Source organism: Cyprinus carpio, chromosome B8 (assembly GCF_018340385.1).
Source record: "Cyprinus carpio isolate SPL01 chromosome B8, ASM1834038v1, whole genome shotgun sequence".
Classification (NCBI taxonomy): Eukaryota; Metazoa; Chordata; class Actinopteri; order Cypriniformes; family Cyprinidae; genus Cyprinus; species Cyprinus carpio.
This window is the reverse complement of record NC_056604.1, coordinates 9,075,548-9,103,546: the sequence shown is the minus strand read 5'-3', so window position 1 is coordinate 9,103,546 and position 27,999 is coordinate 9,075,548. Positions and strand designations below refer to the sequence as shown.

The following is a 27,999-nucleotide window of genomic DNA, read 5'->3' as shown; positions in this document are numbered from 1 at the left end:
AGGTGCCTCGGTCCGTTCGCCCGCGGGGCCCCCTCAAGCGCAGGCCCCGGTGCGACCGCACCAGTTGCACCCCTAGGACACCCCTGAGTAAGCACATGTAACTTGTGACAAGGACACCTTAAAATAAAGTGTTTTGTTCCAGAAGATAAAGATGATAAATGTTAAATGTCTCTGTTAAAAGTTTAATTAAAAAAAAAAAAATAATAATAATAATAATAAAAACAGATTTTAGAAATATTAGCATATAGTCAACACCTTCATGACAATTCATAACTATTATTTTTGCCAAATTAGTGAATTTGTATGATGCTTGTTATTTTCTAAATAGGGTACATTTTCGAACGAATCGCATAATCCTATTGTTCCCCTCATAAAACAGATTTTTAAAGCTAATAGACAAATATACTAAAAACCGCAAAACTCAAATTTTGATTTTATGACCACAGAGTTTTATGAAGTTTGTCTTTCATGAGCAAAGCTCAGGAGGTAAGCATAACAACCGATTTTTAGTTGTTTCCCCAAAAATTTGATTATATTAGGTATTCGTGCTGTTTTCTAAGAAATCGCATGTTTTATGGAATTCATATGAAATCGCCACCTTATAAAATAGCTGTTTTTTGATTGAATCGGGTTGGAATAAAATATTCAAAGCTAATAGACAGACTAAAAGCCACAACACTGAAATTGAGATTTTATAACCACAAAATTTCATTAAGTTTGCCTAAGGCGGTAACCATAGCAACAGCTGGCCGTCTGCTCGTTTAAGCACTTTACATCGGCTAAATACATTTATTTACCAAAGGGTTTTTTGGTGACTTTAGAATACTTTAGTGTTTTATTCTTTTTATTGTTGGCTTTGCGTGTTAGTGACGCTAAGACCATTTTGTTTGCGAGAGACATGTTTATACCCACCAGAATTCGTTTTATAATTCGCGAACACACTCGTAGTAGGCTACGTTACTTTGTGAGAGTTGAACCTGGAGGACTTTAAGACCAGGGAAGAGTTACAGCACAGCATTCCAGCAGTTTTCGCAAAGGATCTCTTTATTTGTGGAAATGGGTTTCTCCACACCTCCCAGTCTGCCTCACATGTTGAAAAAAGAAAAAAAAAAGGCAGTATAGAAACACACGGCCCGCTGTTGCGTCTCAAACAGAAGTTCAGTGATCACCTGAGGAAGGCTAGGACAGGTAACGAATGTCCAGGTAGTGACTAGCACACTCTCTACTGTCACTTTACTGGATTTACTATCCTTTCTTCCTCTTTGGAATGAGTTTCTGGAGACGCAACAAGAAGAATGACGGCAAAAAGTAAGTTTGCAATCTTTCAGTTTTTGGACAGGTGGAGAGAATACATCAAGGCAGATACAGGAAGATAATTTGCATAAATAAGATAATTACGGACTTCAGTATTATGGTTTCAGGTGGTGGGTAGATCTACATCTTGTGTTCTAAAATCACTGCCTCCTCACATCACAGAACTAATGGCATTCATATTTCACTCGGATGTTAGGAATGTTTAGTAACACTAAAGTAACTAATTTATTTTAAGAAAATTATGCTTAACAGAATTATTGTCATTGTAGCTATATTCAAATGTGAAGATATAAAGACATCAGTGTATCTAATGTACATTAACCAATAATCTGTATGTGTTAATGAAAGTATGCTATCTATGATGTATCTATGTGTGGCACCCAATAGTTGTATTTACCGGTGAATATTAGATTACAGATCATATAAAGTAAGTGTAGTTCAATTTCAACTCCCTACTGTAAAGACCAGATATCATTAAAGTTACCAACTTTTAAGTAATCTATCTAGTGGTGGGATTTGCTCTTCTTTACTCAGAGGAGCCTCAAGTTTAGCTTTAAATAATAACAATAACGAAAACGACTACATTATATAATGCTTTACAGATAATTTATTCAAATTTTATTTGTATTTACTTATTCATATTATATAGCCCCTTGTTAGAAACAGTCATACTAAAATATATTAAGTTTGGGAATTATATACAATTAGACTGTTTACCATGATTCTCATTAATATAATGCCACCATATATATTAATAATAAACAACCATTAGAGGCCTATTAGAGTAGTTACCGTTTTCTATCGAATATAAAACAGTATCATTAGTGTGTTGCAAAGTGATTTGAGCCTTAACAATATCCTAAGAGACAGACTGTCAGGTTAATCAAAAGACCTAATGTTAAAAACAATGTAGCGGGTGATGTCAACATGGATGAGATTTGGTGCAAGCTGATTGGATGATACCTGTTCTTTCATGCTATAACCCCATCTTCCTGTTTAAAATAAAAAAAAACAAAAAAACAATGACATCACAGGCGCTGCTTGCTGCTGTCTGTTAATGCTTAACTGTTTATTGTTTTATGACAGAGAAGTATTTGTTCCTTTCACACCATAATTTGTTACATGTAAAAAAATGTTCATTTTGCTAAAAGTGCTATTTCCTGTTCACTATCAGTGCACACATTGGGTTGTCTTAATAAGAGACTCTGGGAAGCATGTTTAGGGAAACTGCTCAGAGCTGATGAAACATGAGCTTGAGAGTTTTTTCCAGATATTTTTGTGTTCAGGAAACTGTGTCAGTAATGGTTCATTACTGAAGAATACAAGATCAGATTTTGTTCACAAGCTTTCATGTGCTTTTAGAGATCAACTCAAGAATGAAGACTCGCTGGACAGCCCCACGTCTCCATCCCAGTGAGTGTGCCACACTTTAAATCAACCCGTGTTTCCTCACAAGATCTATTGCCTGTGACACTGACAACAATTAGGATTTGAACACATTTACACACACACATACACACTCTCTTAACTGATAAAAAATTGCAGTCCACTCAAAATAAAAATGTCATTTTAGAAGTTCTTGACTGATAATAGTGGCAGTAACTATAAGACTGTTTCCTTTTTTTAGATCACCTATTATAGAGAAAGATGGGCTGGACCCTGTCATCACTGATTATGGGTAGGATTCTGCCGCCACATTTCTTTTTAAAACTTCATTTTGCACTTTGCACTGCCGCAGTCATGTTTTGTGAAGAAAAACAATATAGAATCTTAGTTGTTCATGCATAAGTGAACATGAATACCAATAGCCAAATTATTAACAGGTAAGATGGCACTATCATGTTACTTCCCACAATGCATTGCATTGCATTGCATTTTGTGTGTATTTAAATGTAAGAGTGGCTAAATAACTTGTTTTTTGAAACTTTGACTGTAGATACTAGTAATATCTATTTTTTTATTACATACTCTCACATTGGCAAACTGTGGGGGTAACATCTCGTTAGAGAGATTTAATGATTGTTCCATAGACAGTAAAAGGATTGTTCTCATAAAGGGCAGGTTCCTACCGTCCTCCACATGTATTATTCAAAGGTTCACTCCAGATGGCTTCCACATCAACTACACTAAACCCAATACAGACTGAAGCTCCATCACATCAGTCAACAGAAAGCTAATTTTCATTTTCTTAAAGGATTATTTCACTGAAATGACCCGGTCATGCCAGTATGGTCATGATTATTCTAATCTATAGCTGAAAATGCATAGCACACCAACATTATTGCTCTAGATGCAGATGAACTAGCTTGTAATCAAAGCAATGTGCTAAAACCTTTTGCATGGACAAACACCATTTGCATTTTCTTCAAAAATGTGAACAATTCACAGAACTGATGGTTGCCAAGTTATTGATATATACTGGATCTGCAATTTTGCAAATCATGTCTACAAAATCTCCCTCAGTCAGTTCACATTAGCACCTACTACTCAGGAGAGGTAAATATTTTTACTGTGTTTTTGATCAAATAAATGCAGCCATGGTGAATATAATAAACTGATTTTAAAAAACAGCCCCAAACTTTTGAACAGCACTGTATTTTAAATTTTGTTTTTTACAGCACATATTTCCCCAGTGCTGGCTTTTGTCCTGGATTTTTGGCTCCATAAACATTTTAATTTTTTCCTGTCTGCTGCTTTTGGTTTCACAGCTCAGGATGTGCTTTCATCAGCCAATCAGCTTTGTCATGTGGCTCCAGAGTATGCAAAATAGAAGCATTTCATCTTGCTTCCATTCTTTCTATAAACTTCCATCTCCCCTTCTCCTAAACATGCCACAGGCTGTGTCACTTCCTTGTGCTGATTCTGTGGTCTGCATCTGTCCTCTGTGTCTCATGATCCCCACTGTTGAGCACTGATTTACAGGCCTGTCATTGTGTTGAATGCTATTGACTGCTGCAGAGTTCAGATTGTCACTTGACTGCAGAAGCATGATCCCCACTTTAGGAGCATTTTGCTAGTTGGATTCTTAAGAAATTGGAACCAACTCCATTGCATCATTGACCTATCAGAGGCCAGGAAGTAATGTACAGCATGAGGGTGATTGAGAAGAGGAGGAGACTGAGGTGGCGTGTGTGTGTGTTTTTGTTAGAAGGCGGGGAGACAGCAAGAAAGAGGCAATGAGAAAAATCACTTTCTGTCTGTGTGATAGTCATCCCAATCTTATTAAGCTCTGCGTTCCTTTCCCGCTGTCCTCTCTGCAGCCTGAGTGAGTGAGAGTGTGTGTGCGAGTGTGTGTGTGTGTGTGTGCTGTAGCCAGAGGGAAGCTGCTGCTCTGCTGATAGGAACCAGTAGGAAGGCCTGTTCTCTCACACACCACTGTGAATTACTCTGCGTCTCTTCTTTCTCCTTTTATTCCTCCTTTCTCTCGCTTTACTGCACTCCTTGATCTCACTGTACCAGATGAAAATGTCAGGAGAGGCAGAAACTCGTTCAAACGGGTAAGAACGTCACACAGCTGAGAGTGTGCTATTGTGTGAATGTGTGTTTTAGCAGTGATTGAGGATTATTTAACTGTTCTCAACATGAGAATGCATTTACAGCCTGCATAACCAGAAAAACAGGGATGGTTTGGAAATATTAGACAGGTAATTGTTTTGGATGCCCTTGCTTTCAGAGCTGCTTGTGTTGTAGAATTCATTGGTTAAAGTGTAGAGCACAGCTTTTTGTTATTGTTGTAGGAGTGTTAGTCTCTTAGCACTGAGCGTGTGTGTGTGTGTTTTAGAGTCAGCTTGTTTGTTCCAATCATTCCGGTAATGATCATCAGAAGTCAATTAGCCCCTGGGCGGCATCAGCTCTTCAGAATCGCTTAGCATCACCACAATTAGTTTGTGAGCACTGTAGGGTACAAGGAGTGCAAAGGTTCGTTTTACCTCTGCTGTAGCTTCTGAATAAATCTCAGACCACTTCCTTTTGCTAGCCAGGCTCAATGTAGCATGCACTGTTCTTCATTCATTCAAATCATCTAGCTCTTATATCACATATCAGCATCAGGGAGGAAATTCACTCTGTGTTCCGCCTCTGGGGGATGAGAAGTGCTTAAAGCTGATTGTTGCTAACTGTATTCTAGATTTACTCACAGAAATATAAGGTTTGCTTAGACTTTTTGGGGCCAGTAAATTCATTAGTCTAAGAAAACTATGTCTACTAAGTTTAGATACATTTTGGGAATTGTACTGCACAAAAAAGTAGGTGAAAACATGGTCAGTACTATAATATTGAACATTTATTGGTTATTGATTAATGCATGTTGATAAATTGCATATATATATATATATATATATATATATATATATATATATATATATATATATATAAACAAAACATGTTTCTATGATGTGGCCAAAATGGCAAATATTAAAATTCTATTGTATTTTTGTCTGAAAAACAAATAAAACATTAAAATCTGATATCAGCCAATTTTAAAACAATACTTTTAAACAATTGTTTTATGCGATCATTAAATTACAGCAAAGGTAATCTAAATTTAAAAACAGGGGAATGATCTTGCATACTTAAATTTCCATTATCATCACTAACAGCAGTGCTGATGTGTATTATGTTCAAAATGTGCATCTTGCCTTTTAAATGGCATTAGACTACAAGACGACCAGCTTTTGTTTAATGTATAGCACCCTATTTATAACTCACAGATTATGATTTAATGCTGTAGATCTTTGACATTGTATAAGTAGGAAGCCATGCTCCATTAATAGCAGGAGACGACAGAATTGAAGTCACCTGGTAGGCATTAGGAGTTGGAGAGACCGGGCAGTCAAACCAATCTGTCCTTCTGACAGTAGCCCGAACCATCAGCTGAATTGCTATTGGCTAAGCGGATCCCATAAAGAGCGTCTGTATTGGCCGTCATTTGGAATGTAAAGGCATGGCTCTCATTTAGTCACATTTATTGATTTGATTAGTTTCAGTGGAGAATGGCCAAAGCCATTGTCTTTTTACATACTCTCAATTCCCAGTTCATTTTTCGACATACAGAGTCACTCTATGAATGGTTGTTTTCAGCAGAATGTTTCAGGGTTGAAGAACTGTAAAAGGTTGTTGGGTTTTATTAGATTAGGAGGCGTGCTATAATCTTAGCAGGGCAAGGTCAGGACCATTACAAATTTCAACTCAATTTAGAAATTAATTTTAAATGGTGCTGTAATTTGAAGAATGTGTCCCTTATATAGAGATACAATGGGCTTTGATCATGTTCATCTCTGAGACATTTGTCTTCTCATCATGTGTCTGAAGAAACAGTGGAACTGGGCCCGTATTCACAAAACATCCTAAGGCTAAAAGTAGCTCATAACTTGCAGATTTAGGAGAAAACCTTAAAAATAATGGGCGTGTCAGTCCTAAATTTAGGACTCCTAGATTTTAGTTCTAAGAGTATTTAAAAAAGAGTTTTAGCGCTAAAATTAGCTCCTAAATCTGTGAAACGTTAGGAGTAGTGAAGAGGTCTCCTATGACACTAAGACAAAATCTGAACTATCATAAAATGGGTGTTGCCAGCAATCTACCTCGGAATATAAACATTTTAGAAACATTTGACGATAATGAGCTTTTAAAAAGTTATCGTCTTTGGTTTGGAGGTTATCCCTTTTCTTTTATGTTTGCATGTCTTACTATCAGCTATGATTATTCTACTCTGCTAATTAAAAGGCTATTTATATGCATATTACCCAAATTTTATTAGTCGCTTAGTCACAGAAAAGAAAAAAAATTCCACATGAAGTGGCGAAATCACTCAGTCCATGACGGACAAATCGTTTACGGCTAGTCTATGTGGTAATAGTACATCGGGCAGGACATCCATATGCTCACCTTACATTCATCGACCTCAAATATGTCTTATCATCTGAAATATGTATGAAGTAGCAACTATACATGGCAGCTCAATCTAATGTTAGCCTAGAAAAAAGTGCGCAGTTCACATGTTTGTGCGGAGTGTGGAAGATGAACAGTAGCACGCTTGGGCTACTGCATGACAGATGGAGGCGCCGGTGCGATTATTTGCTCTTAAAATACATGGTCATTTTTGGTCACACAGATAATAGTAATGCATTTTTTGTATCAGTAAAGACTCTATGTTTATTCGTGTGCACTCAGAATAACTGTTATAACAGAATAAATGTTGCACTTTTGTAAAATAATGAAAACAAACAGGATGCGCTTTCTGCCGTCTCGGACTCTGTGAACTTGAGCGTCACTTCGAAACTCTGTGTATGCTTGCCTTATTACAGACATGAAAAATATATCTACAGAGAGTGAAACCATGAAAACAAATATTCTCAGATTATGTAATTATCATGAAACATGCATGGAGGCGCATACTGCGGAGATGACAAGTCAGTGTCACCGACTTCATCTCTTAAACTTAAAACAGAACGCACTAGTGTAACAATAATTTATTAAAACATTAATGCAGTGTACTTGCTGTTTTACCCTAACACATTCATAATGATTATATTTGCCAGTGCTCAGTGGCAAGTGTGTGCTTGAGTGCTTATAAGGCTATGTAGACAATTAATGGCTCATTATTATGATTTATATGGTTTATTAAAAGTGCGACTAATAGTTGAATAATGCTTAAAATGAACGACTACTAGTCGACCAGAAAAATCTTTAGTCGAGGACCCTAATGCGTATTGACTAATTGTTTACATTACCATTAACATTTAGTCATTTTGCAGATGCTTTTATCCAAAGAGACTTACGATTGTTTACGAGAAGCATAAGAGGCTGACAATTAGCTGAATATATAGCCTACTTATTTAATTAGAGACACTTAGCCTGAATTTTTATATCTTTATTTGAATGTGGCAATTAACATTTTTATTTTAAAACCTTTATTTATAGCAACATAATATTGCACAATATTTCTATGAATATGCCAATCACTGTGTGCATAGTTAGTAAGTATGCTGACATCATCCATAGCAACAAGGTAAACCCCGCCCTTACTCTTAGCTTAAGACTTCTGTCTGTTCCTTAGTAAAAGTTTGTCTCAGCAGCTTTGTGAATAGGTTTTAAGAGAAAAACTTTTACTGCTATTAAGGAGAACTCTTAGTGGTATGATAAAATGTTTTGTGAATACGGGCCTTTTGTTTTGTTATCTCATAAATGATGATCGTGTTTATCAGTATATGCTTAGAAATGTACATTTTCCATTAGTATGTTATATAAATAATATGTATGCCATTACATTATTGTAAACATTTAACCATAAGATTTTTATGTCCTTTTAAGCATGTCATGGATTTATATTTTTCCCTGTGTGCTGCCTTTCACATCACAGCTCAAGATAGTTGCTAGAAGTTTAGGACTGGTGGTGTCATCACAAGTTAGTAAGCAATTTACACCACAGGTGATTGCCATTGTAGAAATGTGCTATTTTGTCTATATTTCTAGCACTTAGTCCGAAATCACATGCCGTCTAGTATTTTATTTGGTTTGAAACCTACTTCTTGTCCGTTAAAATTGTGTTCTGTATAGTTTGAAAATCGGTAGTATAAATTAAATTTGGATGTACTCCATCTGCGTCAGCTGCAACACTTTACTGGCATTCATAAATACTCTCTTGTGGCCTAATGGGAAAGTAAAGTGTCTGTTGAACACATATGTCAGAATCTCTGTGGAAATGGTATGTCATCCGGGTAATTTTCACCTACTGTTTTTCGAATACTATGAATTTGGACATACTACTCTTTTCACATGCTGTTTTTCATCTACTGTATAGTATGAAATTAGGCATATTCGGACACAGCGTCAGGCATGGTTCATTTATTCTGTGATTTGACTAGTCATGTGATCATAACATGGCAGCCCCCATCAGGCATCCTGTTCTGTGTAACTCTTATTAGGCCACTGGTTTGAGTGGAGATGTTAGTGCACATTAGTAAACTCAATGTCATATTCATCTCAACATGTAAAAAATAAGTACTGTTTACTGAGGAGGAAATTACTTTTCTCAGCGCATAAATCCTGGTCAACTTGAAAATGAATGACTGATGGTGTAAACGCCACTTTAGACTGCCAGAAATTAGACCCATTGAGTATGTGATTCATTAATCTTCCATGAAGAAAGAAAAAAAGGCTGCTGCCTTACTGTTTAATTGCAAAACCTCTAGAGAGTATGGTTATGCAAACTGTAAGAGTTGTTCAGTCTTGTCTCGTTGCTCTCAGCCTAGTCTTGTCTATCAGTGCATCTGCAAACCCACATTTGCAGGTAATTGGCACATGCAATTATAGAAATGTATAAATCAGTGTTTATATGGATTTACAAACTTATGTGTGCATAATACTTTGTAATATACACAGTAAAAAAGTTCAAAACAAAAGCTTAAGTTTGATTTCCTGAAATGTGTAGGTAAAATCTCATTGAACTGTGAATTTAGTGCTAATGTAAAAAATGAAATAGATGCAAACAAATGTGATTTTTAACATAATGATGAAGCCATTGTTATATTTTCTAAGGCGTACAGTGCATTAAATATATAAAGCCCCGTTGATGACCAAATTATAGATTAAATCTACAAATATAAAAGGTTTTTACACCTCATTAAACTCAAATTCTTTAAAAAAAAAATTAGTTTAAATACCTGCAATGTGGTACTATAGGGATTCTAAGAAACATAAGCACTCTGTCAGTATTGTGTTTTTATGCACAAATCAAAAGATAGTAAACTTTGTTTTCCCAGACCTTCTCTACACACTCCTCTTCTCATTATTATTATATACGTTCTGCTTCACATTCCCAGTGTTTTTTGTTTTTTTTTCAGTTGACACTACAGATACACACTGACCTGTGCCTTAGTGCATTTGAAGGTGACATCTGCTTCACTGCACTTTTATCTAAATTAAGAGGCTCTGGGGGGATTCTCTGCAGCAGAGAGCTGTGACTTCACACTCACACAGAACAAGCTTTTTGGGGACAGTGTGAGATTTTCTGCAGATTCTCAGAAACTGAGTGAGCCTGTCTCCTGTCCAACATGACACCTGATCACTACTTCCTTGAGCTGCTTCAAAAGCTGTTGCATTGCCTCAAAGTACAATGGCCCTGTCCCAAATGGCATCCTTTAGACCTAACCAGGAAAATAATCACTAGTGTTGGCATGTTGTGCAGTTTTTGAAGATGTAAATGAGTTTTTTTTGTATTGTTATTGAAACAGATTTAGAGAAATTTGCCATTACATCACTTGCTCACTAATAAATCCTCTGCAGTGAATGGGTGCTGCCAGAATGAGAGTCCAAACAGCTGATAAAAACATTACAACAATCCATTAGTAATTGACACAACTCTGATCAATCAATTAATGTCTTGTGAAGTGAAATGCTGTGTATTAAATCCATCAAGACATTTTTACTTGAACTAGAGCTGTCAAATTGATTATTCGTGATTAATCACATCCAAAATAAAAGTTGTGTTTATATACTTGTATATAGGCTACATGTATGTGTGTGTATTTATATATACATATAAATATACACAGCACACACAAATATAATATGTAAACAACATTTTATTTTAGATGTGATTAATCATGATAATCGATTTGACAGCCCTACTTTCAAACATTGCTTATGGCCAAAATACCAGTCTAAAATCCATAATAATGCTTCCTCCAGTGGAAAAATCCATATCCTGTTGTCCTTTCACATCAAAATCTGTTTTGGACTGTTTTTGCTTGTAAATGGTACTTCCATTTGTGAATATTTCTCTCCTGATTCAGGCCTTTTCACTGGAGAAAGCAATGTTATGAATAGATGACTCATATTTTAGCCGGAAGCAACGGTTTAAAATGATAACATCTTGATGCATTTATTTGTTATAAACTTTACAACTTCAATTTACAAGATGTTAAATTGGTGGACTGGAGTTGTGTGGATTACTTTTTAATCAGCTATTTGGACTCTCATTCTGACGGCACCCATTCACTGAAGAAATACATTGGTGACTAAGTGATGTAATGCTACATTTCTCTAAATCTGTTCCAATAAAGAAACAAAAACTCGTACACATCTTATATCCCCAGAGTAAAAAAATTTTCACAAAAAAAAAAAAAATTAGGTTAACTTAACTTTTTTTTTTTTTTTAAGACTGAGGCTTTAGAAATGATCATTTGTTTATTTAGTTGTTTTTTCTTTCTGTATTTGTGCTAGATCGGAGCAATCTGACCTGTCAGTGGCTCTTCAAGACTGCATGGTGGCATTGGATCTGTTCCTGCGAAATGAATTTGATGAGGCTTTGACCAGACTTAAGAGCAGGTAAGACCGCCTGTGTGTTTCGCAATAAGAGTTTGACCTGCTGTTTACTGGTTTTGTATGAGGTTCTGAGTTTGGAACATTTATGGAACTTAAGTACTCAGAACACAATGAGACTCTATTATTTCTTTTACTTCCTCCTTGTGTGTTTAGGTGTGAGGCAGAGAAACCTTGGATTATACGGTTTCATAATCAGTTTGAATCACTGTTCTTAGTCCATTTTGACTCTTATGAAGTGTTTGAACTGTTCTGTATCGGGTTTTATCCATTAAGCAAGTGCATAATCTACTAATTTACATAACTGTTCTTGTTCATCATTTTGTGAGGCGAGTCTTCATCCACAATCATTGGGTGTTCCTCAGGTAAATCTCACATAACCCAAAACCTACTGAATGAGTTAAGCTCTCTGGAGATTCGTCTCTAGATCTTTTCTTCTTCTCACACCACACTTTGTTTTCATACGTATTCTGTGTCTTATAGCATCTCACATTTCTGCCTTCCTCACTACCCACAACTGTGGATGGGTGTGTGTCTTTGTGTATTATAAACTATATAATTATTCAGTCCATTTTGTAATCTTTGCCATCTTTCCATCTTTGTCCCCTGTGTCACTCGCTTTTGTTAGGTTGCATTCAGGATCCAAAATCAACTTTAAGCCAGACCTTGCAATGGCGATTATTTTTTATTTATTTATTTTTTGTTTTTTAATTTAATTTAATTTAATTAAATTTTTGTATTATTTTATTATAATTTATTTTATTCAGTGAGGGTCAGAATATAATGCTTACAATTTAATTTAAACCATGTATAATGTTAGAGTTCCTAATAAAGCTAATTTATTTACTCACCAGATGCAATATTTACTCTCACGACTGTTCATTTTGGACATTGCTGTTAAATTGTTCTGTTTCATCTGTAAGTCTGGATATCAGGTCAAATATTAGTTTTTGACACATTCATGTGTACAATTCAAACATGCATAATACTTAAACATAGACACGCTGTTCAGCAGGTCATTGATTCGACAATCAGAGGATCTCACTTCTGCTGCTCACTGTTTGAACTTGCAAATAGTGAAGTCATAGTTTTGTGATTTACCTAATAGGTTTGTTTTAGTCGCGTCCCACCCCATTCCAGTCAGCAGGGCAGGGCTGCTACATGCATGGTGCTAATGAAAGGTACACGTGTACAAGAGAGAAAGTTACAAACAGAGGCAGAACGAGAGACTCAAAAGCAAAACTATTAGAATCCATGTCTGTACAAGTTAATAGTTTAAAACAACTCTGCTGATAGTAGAGATTGTCTTTCTGCAGTCGCACAGTGGACTGTTTTGTTGTGGCTCTCTAACCACTTTTTTATAATTTTTTTATAAACTGAAAGGCTGACAGACCTCATAACTAAAATAAATATGAACAGAAAACATATTTAGCACTCCAAATAGGGCTGACAGCTGTGTTCTTCTGCTGTGTGAGAGTAGCTTCTGTCTCTCCTTCCACACTTCTTGGTGCTGTGTTTTGCAGGACATCTGATTTGACTTTGAAAGGATAAATACTGATTATGCATACAGATTGGTTAGGAGTTCAGGCCAGTGTTCATGATTCCTTAGGAAAACAGCAACAGCACAAACGCTATTTCAACGCCTGATACTCGTTTGCATGTCAACAGCTGTTTTGTTCTGTAAGCATTTTAACTCTTTAGAGTTCACAAAAATCAGTGATGAAACTTTTTACACATCAGCTCATTCAGTAATTCATAATTATCCTGTTCTAAGACAAAACGTAGGCCTCTATGTATGATTTTAGCATGCATTATGTGTGTTGCCCTCATGGTATATTGTTAAATTTATTGTTTGGTTAGAAGATGTAATATATGCCACATTCCTGTTCCCGTCATGCCATCGTTATTCCAGTTCCACCTGTGTAAAGGAAAGAGTGGTAAACCTGTTTATCCAGATATCTCTCTACCCAGGAATGTTGGACTAGTAGTGTCACATTCTATTCAGCTCCTGAAAGAACTGAAACTGCACTGTAAATAGACACTAAATTACGTTTAATCCTGTCAAGAATGCATGTTCTATAAAGCACTTTTAACCACTTTGAATTCAATTACAAAAAATACTGTGGTAAGGTAAATAATAATAGTGTATTTGAACAAAATCTGTATTCACATTTTTAATTGACAATGTGTGTTTTCTGCCAGTTTTACTTTTTCATAATGTCATTAGTATTAGTGTTTTTGGTATTATGTTACAAGACTGTGTTCAGCATGGTCAGGTTACTTAAACACTTTCATCCATTTCCAGACCTCATTTGTGTTATTGATGATGTTAATGAGTGTCTCAGTGGTGAATTTTCTTTTACTGTCACTGTCATACCACCCTCTCGTTTGTTCTATATATAGATCTAATTCACCGTCTTCCTTTGTGTTCTATGGCAGGAATAAAGACAGCATGTATCATGCGCTTACGTATGCCACAATACTGGAAATGCAGGCCATGATGACCTTCAACCCTGAGGACATATTGGCTGCAGGCAACACAATGAAAGAGGCACAGGCCGTGTGTCAACGGTGTGTTGTCTTTAATTCATTAATTTAAAATAAAATGGAATTTATTTAATTTATGTTTTCACTTATTTTATATGTGAAATATTTATTTCTTTATTTATTTTAATCATATAAATGTAATATTAGGGCTGTCAATTCATTTAAAATAATTACATTTGAAATAATTATATATTTTAGAGAGAGAGAGATAGAGAGATACAGCCACACACTATTTTCAGCTATTAATATCCATACAGTATTTTCAGGATCTCTTGGTTATGTCACATTTGTATTAGTGACGTAATGCCACAATGCAGCAGGTCTAGAGCTGTCACCACATCCCAGATGGCAGAGGAATTTCAGAGATCCATGACACACTGTATTGGGGTGGGGGGTTGAAAATCTTGTATATGCTTGTGTTTCCAGGCAACTCACACCACTGTGACTCTGCCACGTCATCCAGGCCCTGTAGCACTGGAATGCCACTGTCACCTGATCGCACACACACACACACACACACACACACACTATGAGTTGCTCTTCAGCTACACTGTCTGGTCCAAATAATAGATGCCACGTATGCACAACAATATATACTGTATATTCTTCACTACATTGATCTTAACTGGTTTAATAAGATACATCAGGTATTTGGGAAACAATAAGATGGGGAAGATGCCCTCTTGAAGGGTTAGTTCACCCCAGGTAAACTTTTAGAGATGACTTTGTATAAATGACTTTTGATATCATTAATACTTAAGTATTTTTAAAGTGTCAATAATGTAAATTGCTAAATCAAGTATTAATAGCTAATGACACACAAAGCAAAATCCCAGTAAAAGAAATGTATAATTTATTCAATGACTTATACAGGCATACTGTATAAATATATATAACTATGTTTTCACCCTGCTGTTGTTCCACAAACTCTAGTCTCTGTTCATTTACACCATTTAAAAGCAGCAGTTTAAAAAGCATAAACAAAACACTCTCCTTCTGTTGTTTGTACTAAAATAAAGTGCTAAACTAAATGCTTGGCTGTTGCTCAGTGGCTAAACTGTTAGCATCCATGTAGCTTTTTTTCTTTGCTGTGGCTGTCACTTGAGTGATAAAGTGTGACTTCTGTATTCCATAAATACACAGACCCATGGTTGTCACTTATTAAACTTTGTAGGGTGTGCATGGCCTACTTATCTTAGCCCCCCGGCATTCATCTGCATGTCTTGTATTTGTGTAAATTTAATTTACTAAGAATAATTCATGTTTGTCCCTCAGAGGGTTGTCAGTTTACTCAGACAGAAACCAGACAGCAATTGTGTCCTCCTCAGATCCAACTGCTCTATTTATATGGCCTTAGGGATACAGTAAATCAAGCTGAGTTTTTTGCTTTTGGATTGAGTGCAAGTTTGTCTACCAGCTTTCATACAGTAGGACCGCAACAGAGAGCACAAGGCTGACCTTAGCCAACTGTGCCAACTGAGTGTGTTACCAAGTAACCACTACTGATGGATCATTGTGTTGTTTTAGGACAGGACTGATAAGGCTTTGTTTGTCTTTACAGATACCGTAAAAAGTCTTCCTTCAACAGCAAAAACGTTACAGAAGGTGGGTGCCTATATACATATTTTGCTAAATGATTAATTGGCAATAAGGATGCATCAGTAGAAAAAAAAATATCATGCAAACATTGTTTGAAATTAACACCCGCCAAATGCGGGTAAAAATCAGCTGTGGCAGGTAATGCTGTCAAATCACAAGCCAATTTGGTGGGTTACTTTTCGTAAGTTATGTTCACTCATTAATTTCTTGGGGAAGTTCATGCAAGCCAAATCTATGCAGGTTTAGCGCAAATACTGAACTTGTGAGACATCATGACATTATTGAGTATATTGCAAAAACCAAACAAAACACCTAGTGCACGCATAAGCGACTGCGCGTACGCATTTAGAGTGCATTCTTTCACTGCATGATTTAGTCTGTTAATATGCATTAAGAATGATCACATAATTCAAGATAAGGGGGCAGAAAATGAATATATATCATTTCATATAGTTAATCAATATCAAAAAAAAATCGGCATGTTACAAATGAGATTTTGATTTTATACAACAGTTCAATAAACAATAAGTTAATATCAAGAGACTTTTGAGACGTTTTAGACACCATATTGGCTGTTTTTGCTCTATTTCCCCAAATCATTCCAAACAGTCACAGCGCTGTTTTGCATCTCTAAGCAACATGACAATTAAATGATTCGGTTCAATCATAGTGACTTGCTGCCACCTACTGGCGGTTTTAATAGTTTTAATTTTACATTTAAATTATCTTTTCATTTTTTAAAGGGGTCATATGATGCCATTTCAAGTTTTCCTTTCTCTTTGGAGTGTTACAAGCTGTTTTTGCATAGATAAGATCCCTAAAGTTGCAAAGTCTAAAGTCTCAAACCCAAAGAGATATTCTTTATAAAACTTAAGACTCGTCCACGCCCTCCTAAAACGCCTCGTTTGAACACACCCCCACATGTCTACGTCACTGTGTGGGGAAATTTGCATAACACCACCCAAATGTTCACGCAAAGAACTTTTATTCTCACTGTTGCCTCTGCCATCATGTCGTGGAGACGCTCTGTTTCATTGTGAAAGCTACTTTGTTTGGTCTTCCAAAAGAGGACACAACTAGAAATCAGTGGTTAAGTTGTATTTACAACACTGTTCCAGAACAGTTCAACCCAAATATTCAAATGTGTGCAGCACATTTTACAGAGGATTGTTTCCTGGGAGAGTAGCCTACAATGCGTCTGTGCACAAAGGCTGCTTTTATAAAGTGGGGCAATTCCAATTTTGCAAGGACAGTCTGGCGCTTCTGACTCACAGCCTGTAAGTACGTTTTTATATTTAAAGGATTTGCCAAACGCGAGTTTTGAGCAGTGTAGTGTAGTGCTTTTTGTTTGTCGTTTCTCCGATCACAAATGCAGACATGGTTTTATAATCCGTAATTATGTCCCCACTGGATGCAACAAATGCCTTGTTTGTAATGGATTTTATTGGTTGTGTCTCGTCAAGCCGGGAGATGGCATCACAGTATGGTAAGGGGTGTAACATTTCCGTCACATGCTTAAGGTATTCAGCCGATCACAACGCACTGGATAACTGGCCAATCAGAGCGCACCTCGCCTTTCAGAATGATGAGCTTTGTAAATATCAATGCGTTTCAGAAAGGCAGGCCATAGAGGAGAAACTATAATGTACATTATGTGGAAAATAATGTGTTTTTTTTTTTACTTTAAACTGCATATCACATGACCCCTTTAAATAATTTCAAATATCAAATTTCAAATATATTCAACATTTCATGTTTAAAATATCAAAACATTATTTATGCATTTTTAACTGCAGGCTAAAGCATTTCTTGTCCCTCTAAGCTGCATTAACATGTGTAAATCAAAACATCTAAATGCCACTTCATATGCAACTTGTTGATACTGATTTCATTTGTGTAGTAACATCCTGAATGTATTTTTATTATAACTGACTGATTAAATGTAAGAATTTGACTCAAAAGATGATGCACACTTTTAGAAAAAATGGCTTTATAAAAGTAAAAATGCCCATAAAATCTAAAAATTAATTTAGACTTATTGGAAAAGATTAATTTCTATCACTGCTGCAAATGCTCATAAAATGTAAAAATCTGTTTAACTTATTGGAAAATATTAATTTCTATCCCTGCTGTGAACTGACCACAGAATATGAAATATATCAAAAACTTTAGGAGTCAGCTGTTCACGGTAGTCCTTATCAGCACAATAACACACTCAGCAAAATATTGTCTAATTATCTTTATTGATAAAATTCCAGAAAATATTGAGATATTATTTTTTTGTAAATATCATCACACACCCCTATTACTGGCACAAAATGATTTGCAATGGTTGCTTTGTCTCGTCTATTGTAGACAGCCTCAAGCTGTTGGTTTGTGTCTGTAATTTTATTTTTTTGGCTAGTAGAAATTATGAATTGCTGGTAACTTAAAAATGTATTTGCCAAATTGGCTGGTGAATGAAAAAGTTGATTTCAATCCCTGCATGCAAACATTTTGAGATTTTTTACAAAAGACATATTCTTTTAATGATAGTAGTTTATGCAATCACTTCCTCAACCCATGGTGACCATATCATGTGGCTGTTTGTTGAAAAGGCCATGTGACATACTCCCATCATGCTTAGATACTCTGAAAGCAATTGCGTTTGTGTCCTTCCCAGAGGAGCTCCACGCTGAAGTGTGCTATGCCGAATGCCTCCTCCAGAGGGCAGCACTCACCTTCCTGCAGGTCTGTCCCAGGGGTGGATTCCCTTTTACTGCTAATATTAAATCTACTTTACCCTGTTATTATGTTTGTGAGTAAAATAAATTATTGTGGATAAAGTTAAGTTGCTTATTTAAGATTTATTTACTGTTTCTTTCAGGATGAAAATATGATTAGCTTCATAAAGGGAGGAATGAAAGTGAGAAACAGCTATCAAATATACAAGTAAGACCTGTTACAGTGTTGTTATTGTTAACTATATAAAAAATAAAATGAAAGTATAGCTGAAATGAAGCTACATATAAATATAAGATGGTATAGTATAAAGTATTAAAACAAAACAAAAAAAGAATAAAATTTTAATAAAAGTTAAAGCTGAAATAGAAATAAATAAAAATAGGATAGAAATAAAGAGAAATATACAATAACAAAAATGACAACAGCGCATGACAAAATTACTAAAACTTTAAAAATAAAATTAAAATATAAAAATAAAAGATAATTCAAAATATAAATAAATGATATAAATAAATATAAATAATACTAAAATACTGACCTGTGAAATAACAGTTTCCTATGCCCTTCTCATTTGATATGTATGAGCTTTAATTGCACATGCATTTTTGTTTATTAATGAACTTAGAGCAGACCTAAACTCAATAGTGTATACTCGTAGAATGGTTTCTAAATTAAATGGGCCAAAAAATAGAGTGCATTCAAGCTATTAATTTGATATTATATATTTATATATATGTGTGTATGTGTGTGTTTTACGTATTTATGTTAATTGTTTAATTTTGTCTTAATTAGAAGAACTGGTTTTGTGTGTGTTTTCACTTAAACACTTCCATAAGTTTTTCTGTATGTTTATTTTAATGTGTGTTTGTGTTAATTGCAAGAGCTACATACGGTCCTGAAGTCCTCAAGTTATGTTCAAGGTGACAATCATGGTCATTTTGAGGGAGGCGTTAAGCTTGGCGTGGGGGCCTTTAACCTGGTGAGAGCATTATATCACATGTTTTCTTGTGTTGTAGCCTTAAAATACCTTCTAGTGTTCACTCTTAAGCCAAACCATGAGTATTTATGAATCCTAGCATAGAGTTCATTGAGGACAAGTCTGTTTTCTCAACCCCTCACCTGTGTTTCTCACAGATGCTGTCGTTATTGCCAACACGGACTCTCAGGTTGTTGGAATTTGTGGGCTTCTCTGGTAACAAAGTGAGTTTTGTGTAGTACTAAGCTTAGTTTGGCTCTGCTCACGTTTGGCGTCTACAAATGAAATTTAATCTGAGCTTGGCTATTTTTTCTTTCTGTCTGTCTTAGCAATAAAGTGTGTCAAGGTGCATGCCGATATTTTTTTTTATACTTGTCTGAATGTAGCGAAGCACAGAACCCTGAATGAAAAACTTTCTGAAAATTCACTCTTAAAGAAATAGCTCACCCAAAAATAAAAATTTGCTGAAAATGTACTCACCCTCAGACCATCTAAGATGTAGATGAGACGAGATTGTTTCTTTTTGTCAAATTCCGTGTGTGTGTGTAAACATACTTGGTAATAAAGCTCTTTCTGACTTCTGAATTCTTTATCAGAACGGACTTTGAGAAATTTAGCATTACATCACTTGCTCACCAGTGGATCCTTTTCAGTGAATGGGTGCCGTCAGAATGAGAGTTCAGACAGCTGATGGCCATTCACTGCAGAGGACCCATTGATCGGTCAGCAAGTTATGTAATGAAGCAAACTCATCGATATCTTGGATGGCCTGAGGTAAATGTTCAGCAAATTTGCAATTTTGAGTGAACTATTCTTTTGGCATGTTCTACAGTTACATTATTCTACATTTAACATTGTGTATATATCTTTTTGTTTTAGGAGTTTGGTCTTGAGCAGCTCCAGGAGGGCTCTGCTGAGCACACATTTAGGTCTTTCCTGTGTAACATGTTGTTGCTTTGCTATCACACCTTCATGAGCTTCATTTTAGGTAAGAGAAAATTGCTTCTGAATCGCATTTTCAGTTCATACTGTATATAGCACATTAGAAGTAACACTGTATTATTTGGTATCTCATTGCATGTATGTGTGTGTTCTTTAGGCACTGGAGAGGGAGATGTAGAAGATGCAGAAAAACTGCTTCAGCCTTATCTGAAAAAGTATCCGAAGGTACTTGACCACCAATTTCCAGTTTCCAGTCATAAATTCCAAAACACTCACATTCTCATTTACATTAGGATATGAACAGCTGCTGCAATCACTGTTAATAGTAGAGTATGAATTTTACATTTGACAACTGCTGTATTCCTGTCAGGGATCCATTTTCCTTTTCTTCGCTGGTCGAATAGAGGAAATTAAAGGAAATCTGGATGCTGTAAGTGATGAGTTACTCTTATCTAATGTTTAAAAAGAGGATGTTTTTTTTAAGTTCTTATTTATATATATTATTTTTATTTCTAACTGCCTGTGTGCATGTATTGGTGTGCGTGTTCTTAAGGCTATCAAGCGTTTCGAGGAGTGTTGTGAAGCTCAGCAGCACTGGAAGCAGTTCCATCACATGTGTTACTGGGAACTGATGTGGTGTTTCACCTATAAAAGGCACTGGAAGATGGCCTACTTCTACGCAGACCTGCTCAGCAAAGAGAACGCCTGGTCTAAGGTGAAACCTTATAATACACAGTGAACAGAAGAGTTGCTTGATCTATATGTAAAACAGGGTGGGTGCCTTTCAGGGCCAAATGGATTAAATGACTACATTTGAATTACCAAAGGATGTAGTATTTTATAAGTATATTTTAAATATGAATTTAAGAAAGCAGAAATGGAATTAAAATGGGTCAAATTTCAAGTTTATTTATACACTTACATTTAAAAGTTTGAGGTTGGTAAGAAGTCTCTTATGCTCACCAAGGCTCCATTATTCATATATATATATATATATATATATATATATATATATATATATATATATATATATATATATATATATATATATACATATATATATACATACAGGTGCTGGTCATATAATTAGAATATCATCAAAAAGTTGATTTATTTCATTAATTCCATTCAAAATGTGAAACTATATTATATTCATTCATTGCACACAGACTGATATATTTCAGATGTTTATTTCTTTTAATTTTGATGATTATAACTGAAAACCAAGGAAAATCCCAAATTCAGTATCTCAGAAAATTAGAATATTACTTAAGACCAATACAAATAAAGGATTTTTAGAAATCTTGGCCAACTAAAAAGTATAAAAATGAAAAGTATGAGCATGTACAGCACTCAATACTTAGTTGGGGCTCCTTTTGCCTGAATTACTGTAGCAATGCGGCGTGGCATGGAGTCGATCAGTCTGTGGCACTGCTCAGGTTTTATGAGAGCCCAGGTTGCTCTGATATTGGCCTTCAGCTCTTCTGCTTTGTTGGGTCTGGCATATCGCATCTTCCTCTTCCCAATACCCCATAGATATTCTATGGGGTTAAGGTCAGGCGAGTTTGCTGGCCAATTAAGAACAGGGATACCATGGTCCTTAAACCAGGTACTGGAAGCTTTGGCACTGTGTGCAGGTGCCAAGTCCTGTTGGAAAATGAAATCTGCATCTCCATAAAGTTGGTCAGCAGCAGGAAGCATGAAGTGCTCTAAAACTTCCTGGTATATGCTGTGCTGACCTTGGACCTCAGAAAACACAGTGGACCAACACCAGCGGATGACATGGCACCCGCAAACCATCACTGACTGTGGAAACTTTACACTGGACCTCAAGAAATGTGGATTGTGTGCCTCTCCTCTCTTCCTCCAGACTCTGGGACCCTGATATCCAAAGGAAATGCAAAATTTACTTTCATCAGAGCACATAACTTTGGACTGCTCAGCAGCAGTCCAGTCCTTTTTGAAGCGAGACGCTTCTGACACTTTCTGTTGTTCAAGAGTGGCTTGACACAAGGAATGCGACAGCTGAAACCCATGTCTTGCTTACGTCTGTGCGTAGTGGTTCTTGAAGCACTGACTCCAGCTGCAGTCCACTCTTTGTGAATCTCCCCCACATTTTTGAATGGGTTTTGTTTCACAACCCTCTCCAGGGTGCGGTTATCCCTATTGCTTGTACACTTTTTTCTATCACATCTTTTCCTTCCCTTCACCTCTCTATTAATGTGCTTGGACACAGAGCTCTGTGAACAGCCAGCCTCTTTTGCAATGAACTTTTGTGTCTTGCCCTCCTTGTGCAAGGTGTCATTGGTCGTCTTTTGGACAACTGTCAATTCAGCAGTCTTCCCCATGACTGTGTAGCCTACAGAACTAGACTGAGAGACCATTTAAAGGCTTTGCAGGTGTTTTGAGTTAATTAACTGATTAGAGTGTGGCACCAGGTGTCTTCAATATTGAACCTTTTCACAATATTCTAATTTTCTGAGATACTGAATTTTGGATTTTCCTTAGTTGTCAGTTATAATCATCAAAATTAAAAGAAATAAACATTTGAAATATATCAGTCTGTGTGTAAATTAATGAATATAATATACAATTTTCACTTTTTGAATGGAATTAGTGAAATAAATCAACTTTTTGATGATATTCTAATTATATGACCAGCACCTGTATATATATATGAAATGTAATTTTATTAAAAAGTAAACATATAATATATATTCACTTTTTAATAAAATTTAAGATTTCTCTCTGGTTTTAAAAGGTCTGCTGATATAAAATGAATGGAGGCTGAGGACAATTAATCTCCTGCGGGGATGTTTGTGTTTACTGTGCAGTTTGGAACTCATCGCTATTTTTTTTTTCCTCTCACACACTGTTTTTTAGGCCACATATGCGTATATGAAAGCTGCTTACCTCAGCATGCTGAGTCGTGAGGAATGCCAGCCGTTCGGGGAGAATGTGGTGACTTTGTTTAGGTAATGGCAAGGGAATGGTGTGCATGTATGTTCATGTTTGTTCACATGATTAAATATAAATCTATAAATTGGACAATGTGACTATAAAATTCAGAAAAAGTAATTTATGTCATAAACAGCCTGTACTGTAATGCCATTCAGTTCATTCAAGCATTACAAATGACCTAATATTTAATCTCATATTTAATTTTTTACATCTAATGTAGCCCATCCTCTTGTAAATATTTTAGACATTATATTTACTTTACTTTACTAATGCTAACTGTGATCCGTTTTGCACTTTTCAGGCAAGTTCCCAGTCTGAAGCAGAAAATAGCTGGGAAGTCACTGCCCACAGAGAAGTTTGCCATCAGAAAAGCTCGCCGTTATAATACAGATAATGCCATTCCTCTTCCTGCACCTCCATTGGTCAGTGTTCAGTTTTATACAGATTTTACTGTCTGTATTTATTTGATACTGCAAGTGTCTTATTTGCATAGTTCACACAGGATGTGTTCTTGCATCTGGCTGTCATCTTGTGTCTCACTGCGTTTAGAGTTAGTGTTAAGATGGGTCGAGTCTGATAATGTGCATTGGCAATGGTGTACTGCATCTATAAACGTGCTTCCTGTTCTGTTCCACTGTGTTCCGCTTTGCTATTTTTAAATGCAAAAAGACGTCCTGTGTAAAAAGCCCTTTAATTAACAAAGAGTAAGGAATTAGAGCATCCTGATTTGTGTAATCCCACTGCAAAATAAACAAAGGGAAACACCTGGACAAGACGCAGTCTTAAATTCGTGTTCATTGTGAGGGTATGTTTGCACGACAGGAGATGATGTATATCTGGAACGGCTACACTGTGATTGGGAAGCAAAAGGACCTGACAGAGGGCATGCTGAAGACGCTGGACGAGGCCCAGCAGATGCTTGAACAACATCCAAGTAAAATCTCCCTCCAAACAATGCAGTACTGCTTATGCTGGTGTCCACTTTTTAAATAATAGTTCACCCAAAAATAGTGCAATTATTTATTTCCTCATGTCATTCCAAATGATATTTTGCAACAGTGTTCTACTGAAAAAGTAACAGTGTTCTACTGAAAAAAAAATCATCAACATAGACCCTCTCTGTATCACATTTAGCTTTTTTCTGAAACATGAATGTCTCTGTGTGTTTGCCCTCAGGAACCGAGTTCACCACAGATGATCAGTGTGTGGTTAGTCTGCTTAAGGGGCTCTGTCTCAAACACTTGGGTTTCAAGGAAGAAGCTGAACATTACTTCACCCTCGTCCTCTGCAAGTCAGTCTTGCTCTTTTGCTGTACAACAAACTTCACTTACATAAAGAGAAGTGTTTGTGGTTTTTCTTGTTAAAACTTAAGTAGACATGGCCTATTTTCTTTTACTGACTCACAAGAGGAAAGAATCTCACTCGTAAAATGAAGTGTTCTGTGATTTCACTGCACAGAATAAGAAATATTACATGTTTTAAAATGTAATATGTCACAGATGGTAGAGAAATGTTTTAAACATAGCTTCAATCACAAATGCTCTTTTTCTGTTTGGGTTTGTACTTGTACAGTGAGAGTCAGATTAAATATGACCACTACCTGGTGCCCAATGCTCTTCTGGAACATGGTTTACTGTGTATGGAGGAGGGCAGAATAGACGAGGCCATCAAACTTCTGGAGGCAGCCAAGTAAGTTCAGTCCTGACAGTGAATGTTTTGTACCTTTAAGATAGTAATGTACATAATATGTGTGGAGTGATCCTGTTTGCAGAGTCAGTGTCAGGATGAATTACCTAAGGGAGAATTTGGAATTTCGAAGCAGGCACAAATTTGCCACTTTACCTTAACTAAATGTAACACTGCTAAGATTAATGGTTCTTTACAACACAGTCTCAAAGATAGAATCATGGCTTTGTTCGACATGGAAAATCATACCAACTGCTCAAAAAAATGTTTAGAAGTTTTGACCTCACTTTTAAATAAATTATAATAATTTACTTTTATTTTAAAATGTATTTTATTTATTTTGGTTTAGTTTTCATAATTATTTTAATATCTAATATATTTTCAAATCAAGTGAAAATGTAAGAAAATTATGTTATAAAATTAAATGATTTACAGGTCGCATAAATTGTCTGAATGGAACATTGCTGTAAATGTAAAAACCCTAAATTCAGATCTCAGAGGAAGTTATTTTTTTAATAAACAATTCAAAATAGCAAAATAAAGTAAAAGTAAAAAGTTAAAAATAAGAATTTTGTATTAGCATTAGATATACTGTATAATAGTTGTCTGTGCATAATTTAATTTCAGGGCCCGGTTGCATAATCATCAGATTTTTTTCTTTAAGACTGGTCTTTTTTTTTTTTTTTTTTTATGTTGGTAATGTAAAAACATAGATTTGTCTAAACTGAGTCCAACTGATTACCCCTTACTGGTCAGACTAGATCTTAAGACACTGTCTTAAAACAGAGGCTAAGTTTATGCTACTGGCTTCAGATTTGATTTGCTTTAACTGTACTGTAAGATGCCATTGAAATCTTAGATATTCCCCCCCAAAAAAGTGTGGCATTCAGCACGTCAGTCATCAACTCAATGTAAACAATTTCACAACTGATTATTATTATTTTATAATAGCGTCACACATCATGGCTGTTTAACAGATGTAAAACACTGTAGCATAATATAAGACTTTTTTGCTCTGCACAACAGTCACATATTTCCCCCTGAAACACTCAGTGTTTGATCTGATGTGTATTTTATACCATTATCCTATTTGATACATGATAAACTCAAGCCTTGTTAGGCTTGAACACTATTAACCATGATTTATTTGCCAGGCAAAATTACAAAAACTACTCCATGGAATCACGGACACACTTCCGGATCCAGGCAGCACTACATAAGGCACGAGGCACAGCTGAGAACGGAGAATGCTCACCCTCCAGCCCTTAACGGTTGGGGTCACCGCTGGGGTCACAGCAAGCTAAGATCAGGCTTGACGTGGTTTGCCATATGCCAAGAGGTGGACTAAAGGGGCACACGACCAATCAGACCCGAACTGAGCTTATAGTGACAAATCATCTTCATTGAATGACGCAAACCGAGATTATACAGTACATGGACAACAGCTGCATGAATAATGTTACGTGAAGTGCAGTGCAATTCACTAAAGACACCGAAGTGACATCATGCTGTTATGATGTCATATAAATAACATTGTGCTATTAGAATATTGTAAATGTACCATTATGAATAATAGTAATATAATACAAGTTACATCAGTCCAATGATATTATACTGGTACATCAAGCTAAGAACATTGTCACTCAGAACAAAAGTAAGGTCATCTGTCAATCATTTTGGCTGCTTTCAAAGCTCTTGTTGGTAATGCTCTCCACTATTGGTCACCCTGTGACATCAGTAGCCTAGATATGGCTGTGCGTTATGGCTAAATTTGATTTGGATTTAAAGCACATGTGCACAAATAATAGCTTTCTTTTAATCTTTGGAGTATAAATAGGTTATGAGATAAGCCTGTTGTTCAGAGGTGATATGATGAACGTAAGTTTTGATATCATGGGCTACTCTTTGGTTAGAGTACTGTGGCCTTGTCAAATCTCATGGACAGGATTCTTGATATAAGCTTAATTTTTATCATATGACATTATCTTTGTGTTTCTGTGAACTGTACATTATTAGTCTGATTTAGCAATGTGTTAAAAAGAAAGAAAACAAGCATAAAAGTCAAAAAAGGACTATCAAAATGTAAACTGGAAGTTTTGTGGGTTTAGTTTCTTTTTTAGTATTTATAGAATGTTATGGCGCCTTTCAAAATTGTCCCGTTTTAAGTGGGCAGCTGAATGTGTCTATTAGAAAGGCAGTCTCCTTCATGTGGACTTGGTCCAGATCGTACTTGAGCTCAAACAAACAAGTCTTTTAGATACATGCAGGACAGGCTGGCATGCTAGCTCCAGCCAACATGAGGGATGCATTGACAACCACTACAGCCTTGCACTACAAAGAGAAAGAAAATTTTAGCTGGTTCAGGACAGGGGATTGTATTTTTTTCAATATATGAATGCTACTTCATGGAGCTTTTCCCTGTAGTGTGGAGTTCAATCTACTAAACAAAGCTGCAGTGTAGTTTCAGATTTCGTTCTAATCAGACAGTCCTGCACTTCAAGGCTTGTGTGTTTTATAGTAATTTACCCCAGATTAGTTTAAATGTATCCATGGATTTTTTGCTCGTCGGCAGTGTAATCTGTATAATGAGATCTAGTTCTACCAAAGTCACATTTACATAAAGCAAAAACAATCATCTGCTCATGCTGTTTGCTCAGAAATTTCACAGGCAATTTATAACATGCTGTGTTTCAAATGCGGCAAAACAGAATGTATGAAAAGGAGTGATATATGGGTTTTTCATTGTAATGGCTTTTGTTTCTCCCTCTTTTAAATTCTTCCTGATTTAGATTGATTTTACAGGCTTTGTGCTATAGAGGTCAGCAAATCCTGTATATGGTGCATGGCTACTTTATAAACACGATCCTGTAAATACTGAACTTACATTTTCTAATTTAAAATTAAATGATATGAGACAGTCCACCCAAAAA

At 35.9% G+C, this 27,999-nt stretch overlaps 1 protein-coding gene across 3 annotated transcripts; it reads left to right on the top strand.

Annotated features, from left to right (window-relative positions):
* Positions 1-742: 742 nt before the first annotated feature.
* On the top strand, positions 743-27,999 carry ttc39a (tetratricopeptide repeat domain 39A). 3 transcript variants are annotated; one of them, XM_042729557.1, is made up of 20 exons: positions 745-1,308; positions 2,677-2,727; positions 2,942-2,992; positions 11,536-11,640; positions 14,074-14,205; positions 15,743-15,786; positions 18,443-18,510; positions 18,647-18,712; positions 19,385-19,483; positions 19,639-19,704; positions 20,360-20,468; positions 20,580-20,647; positions 20,793-20,852; positions 20,976-21,137; positions 23,306-23,397; positions 23,685-23,805; positions 24,206-24,317; positions 24,560-24,674; positions 24,956-25,072; positions 26,224-27,999. In XM_042729557.1, exons 1-20 carry the CDS (start codon positions 1,268-1,270, stop codon positions 26,336-26,338), a joined length of 1,794 nt encoding a protein of 597 aa, XP_042585491.1. In that variant the 5' UTR covers positions 745-1,267; the 3' UTR covers positions 26,339-27,999. The 3 variants fall into 3 exon arrangements, with proteins under 3 accessions (XP_042585492.1, XP_042585491.1, XP_042585494.1); XM_042729558.1 differs by lacking the exon at positions 2,942-2,992 and having other exon boundaries at positions 743-1,308; XM_042729560.1 differs by lacking the exons at positions 745-1,308; positions 2,677-2,727; positions 2,942-2,992 and adding an exon at positions 3,083-4,811.

Excerpts from the sequence above, each read along its gene's own strand:
- ttc39a (XM_042729557.1), top strand. The coding sequence starts at position 1,268 with ATGAGTTTCTGGAGACGCAACAAGAAGAATGACGGCAAAAA. Across the intron at positions 19,484-19,638 it reads GCGTGGGGGCCTTTAACCTG|ATGCTGTCGTTATTGCCAAC; the intron begins GTGAGAGCATTA and ends TGTTTCTCACAG. Across the intron at positions 20,853-20,975 it reads TTAAAGGAAATCTGGATGCT|GCTATCAAGCGTTTCGAGGA; the intron begins GTAAGTGATGAG and ends CGTGTTCTTAAG.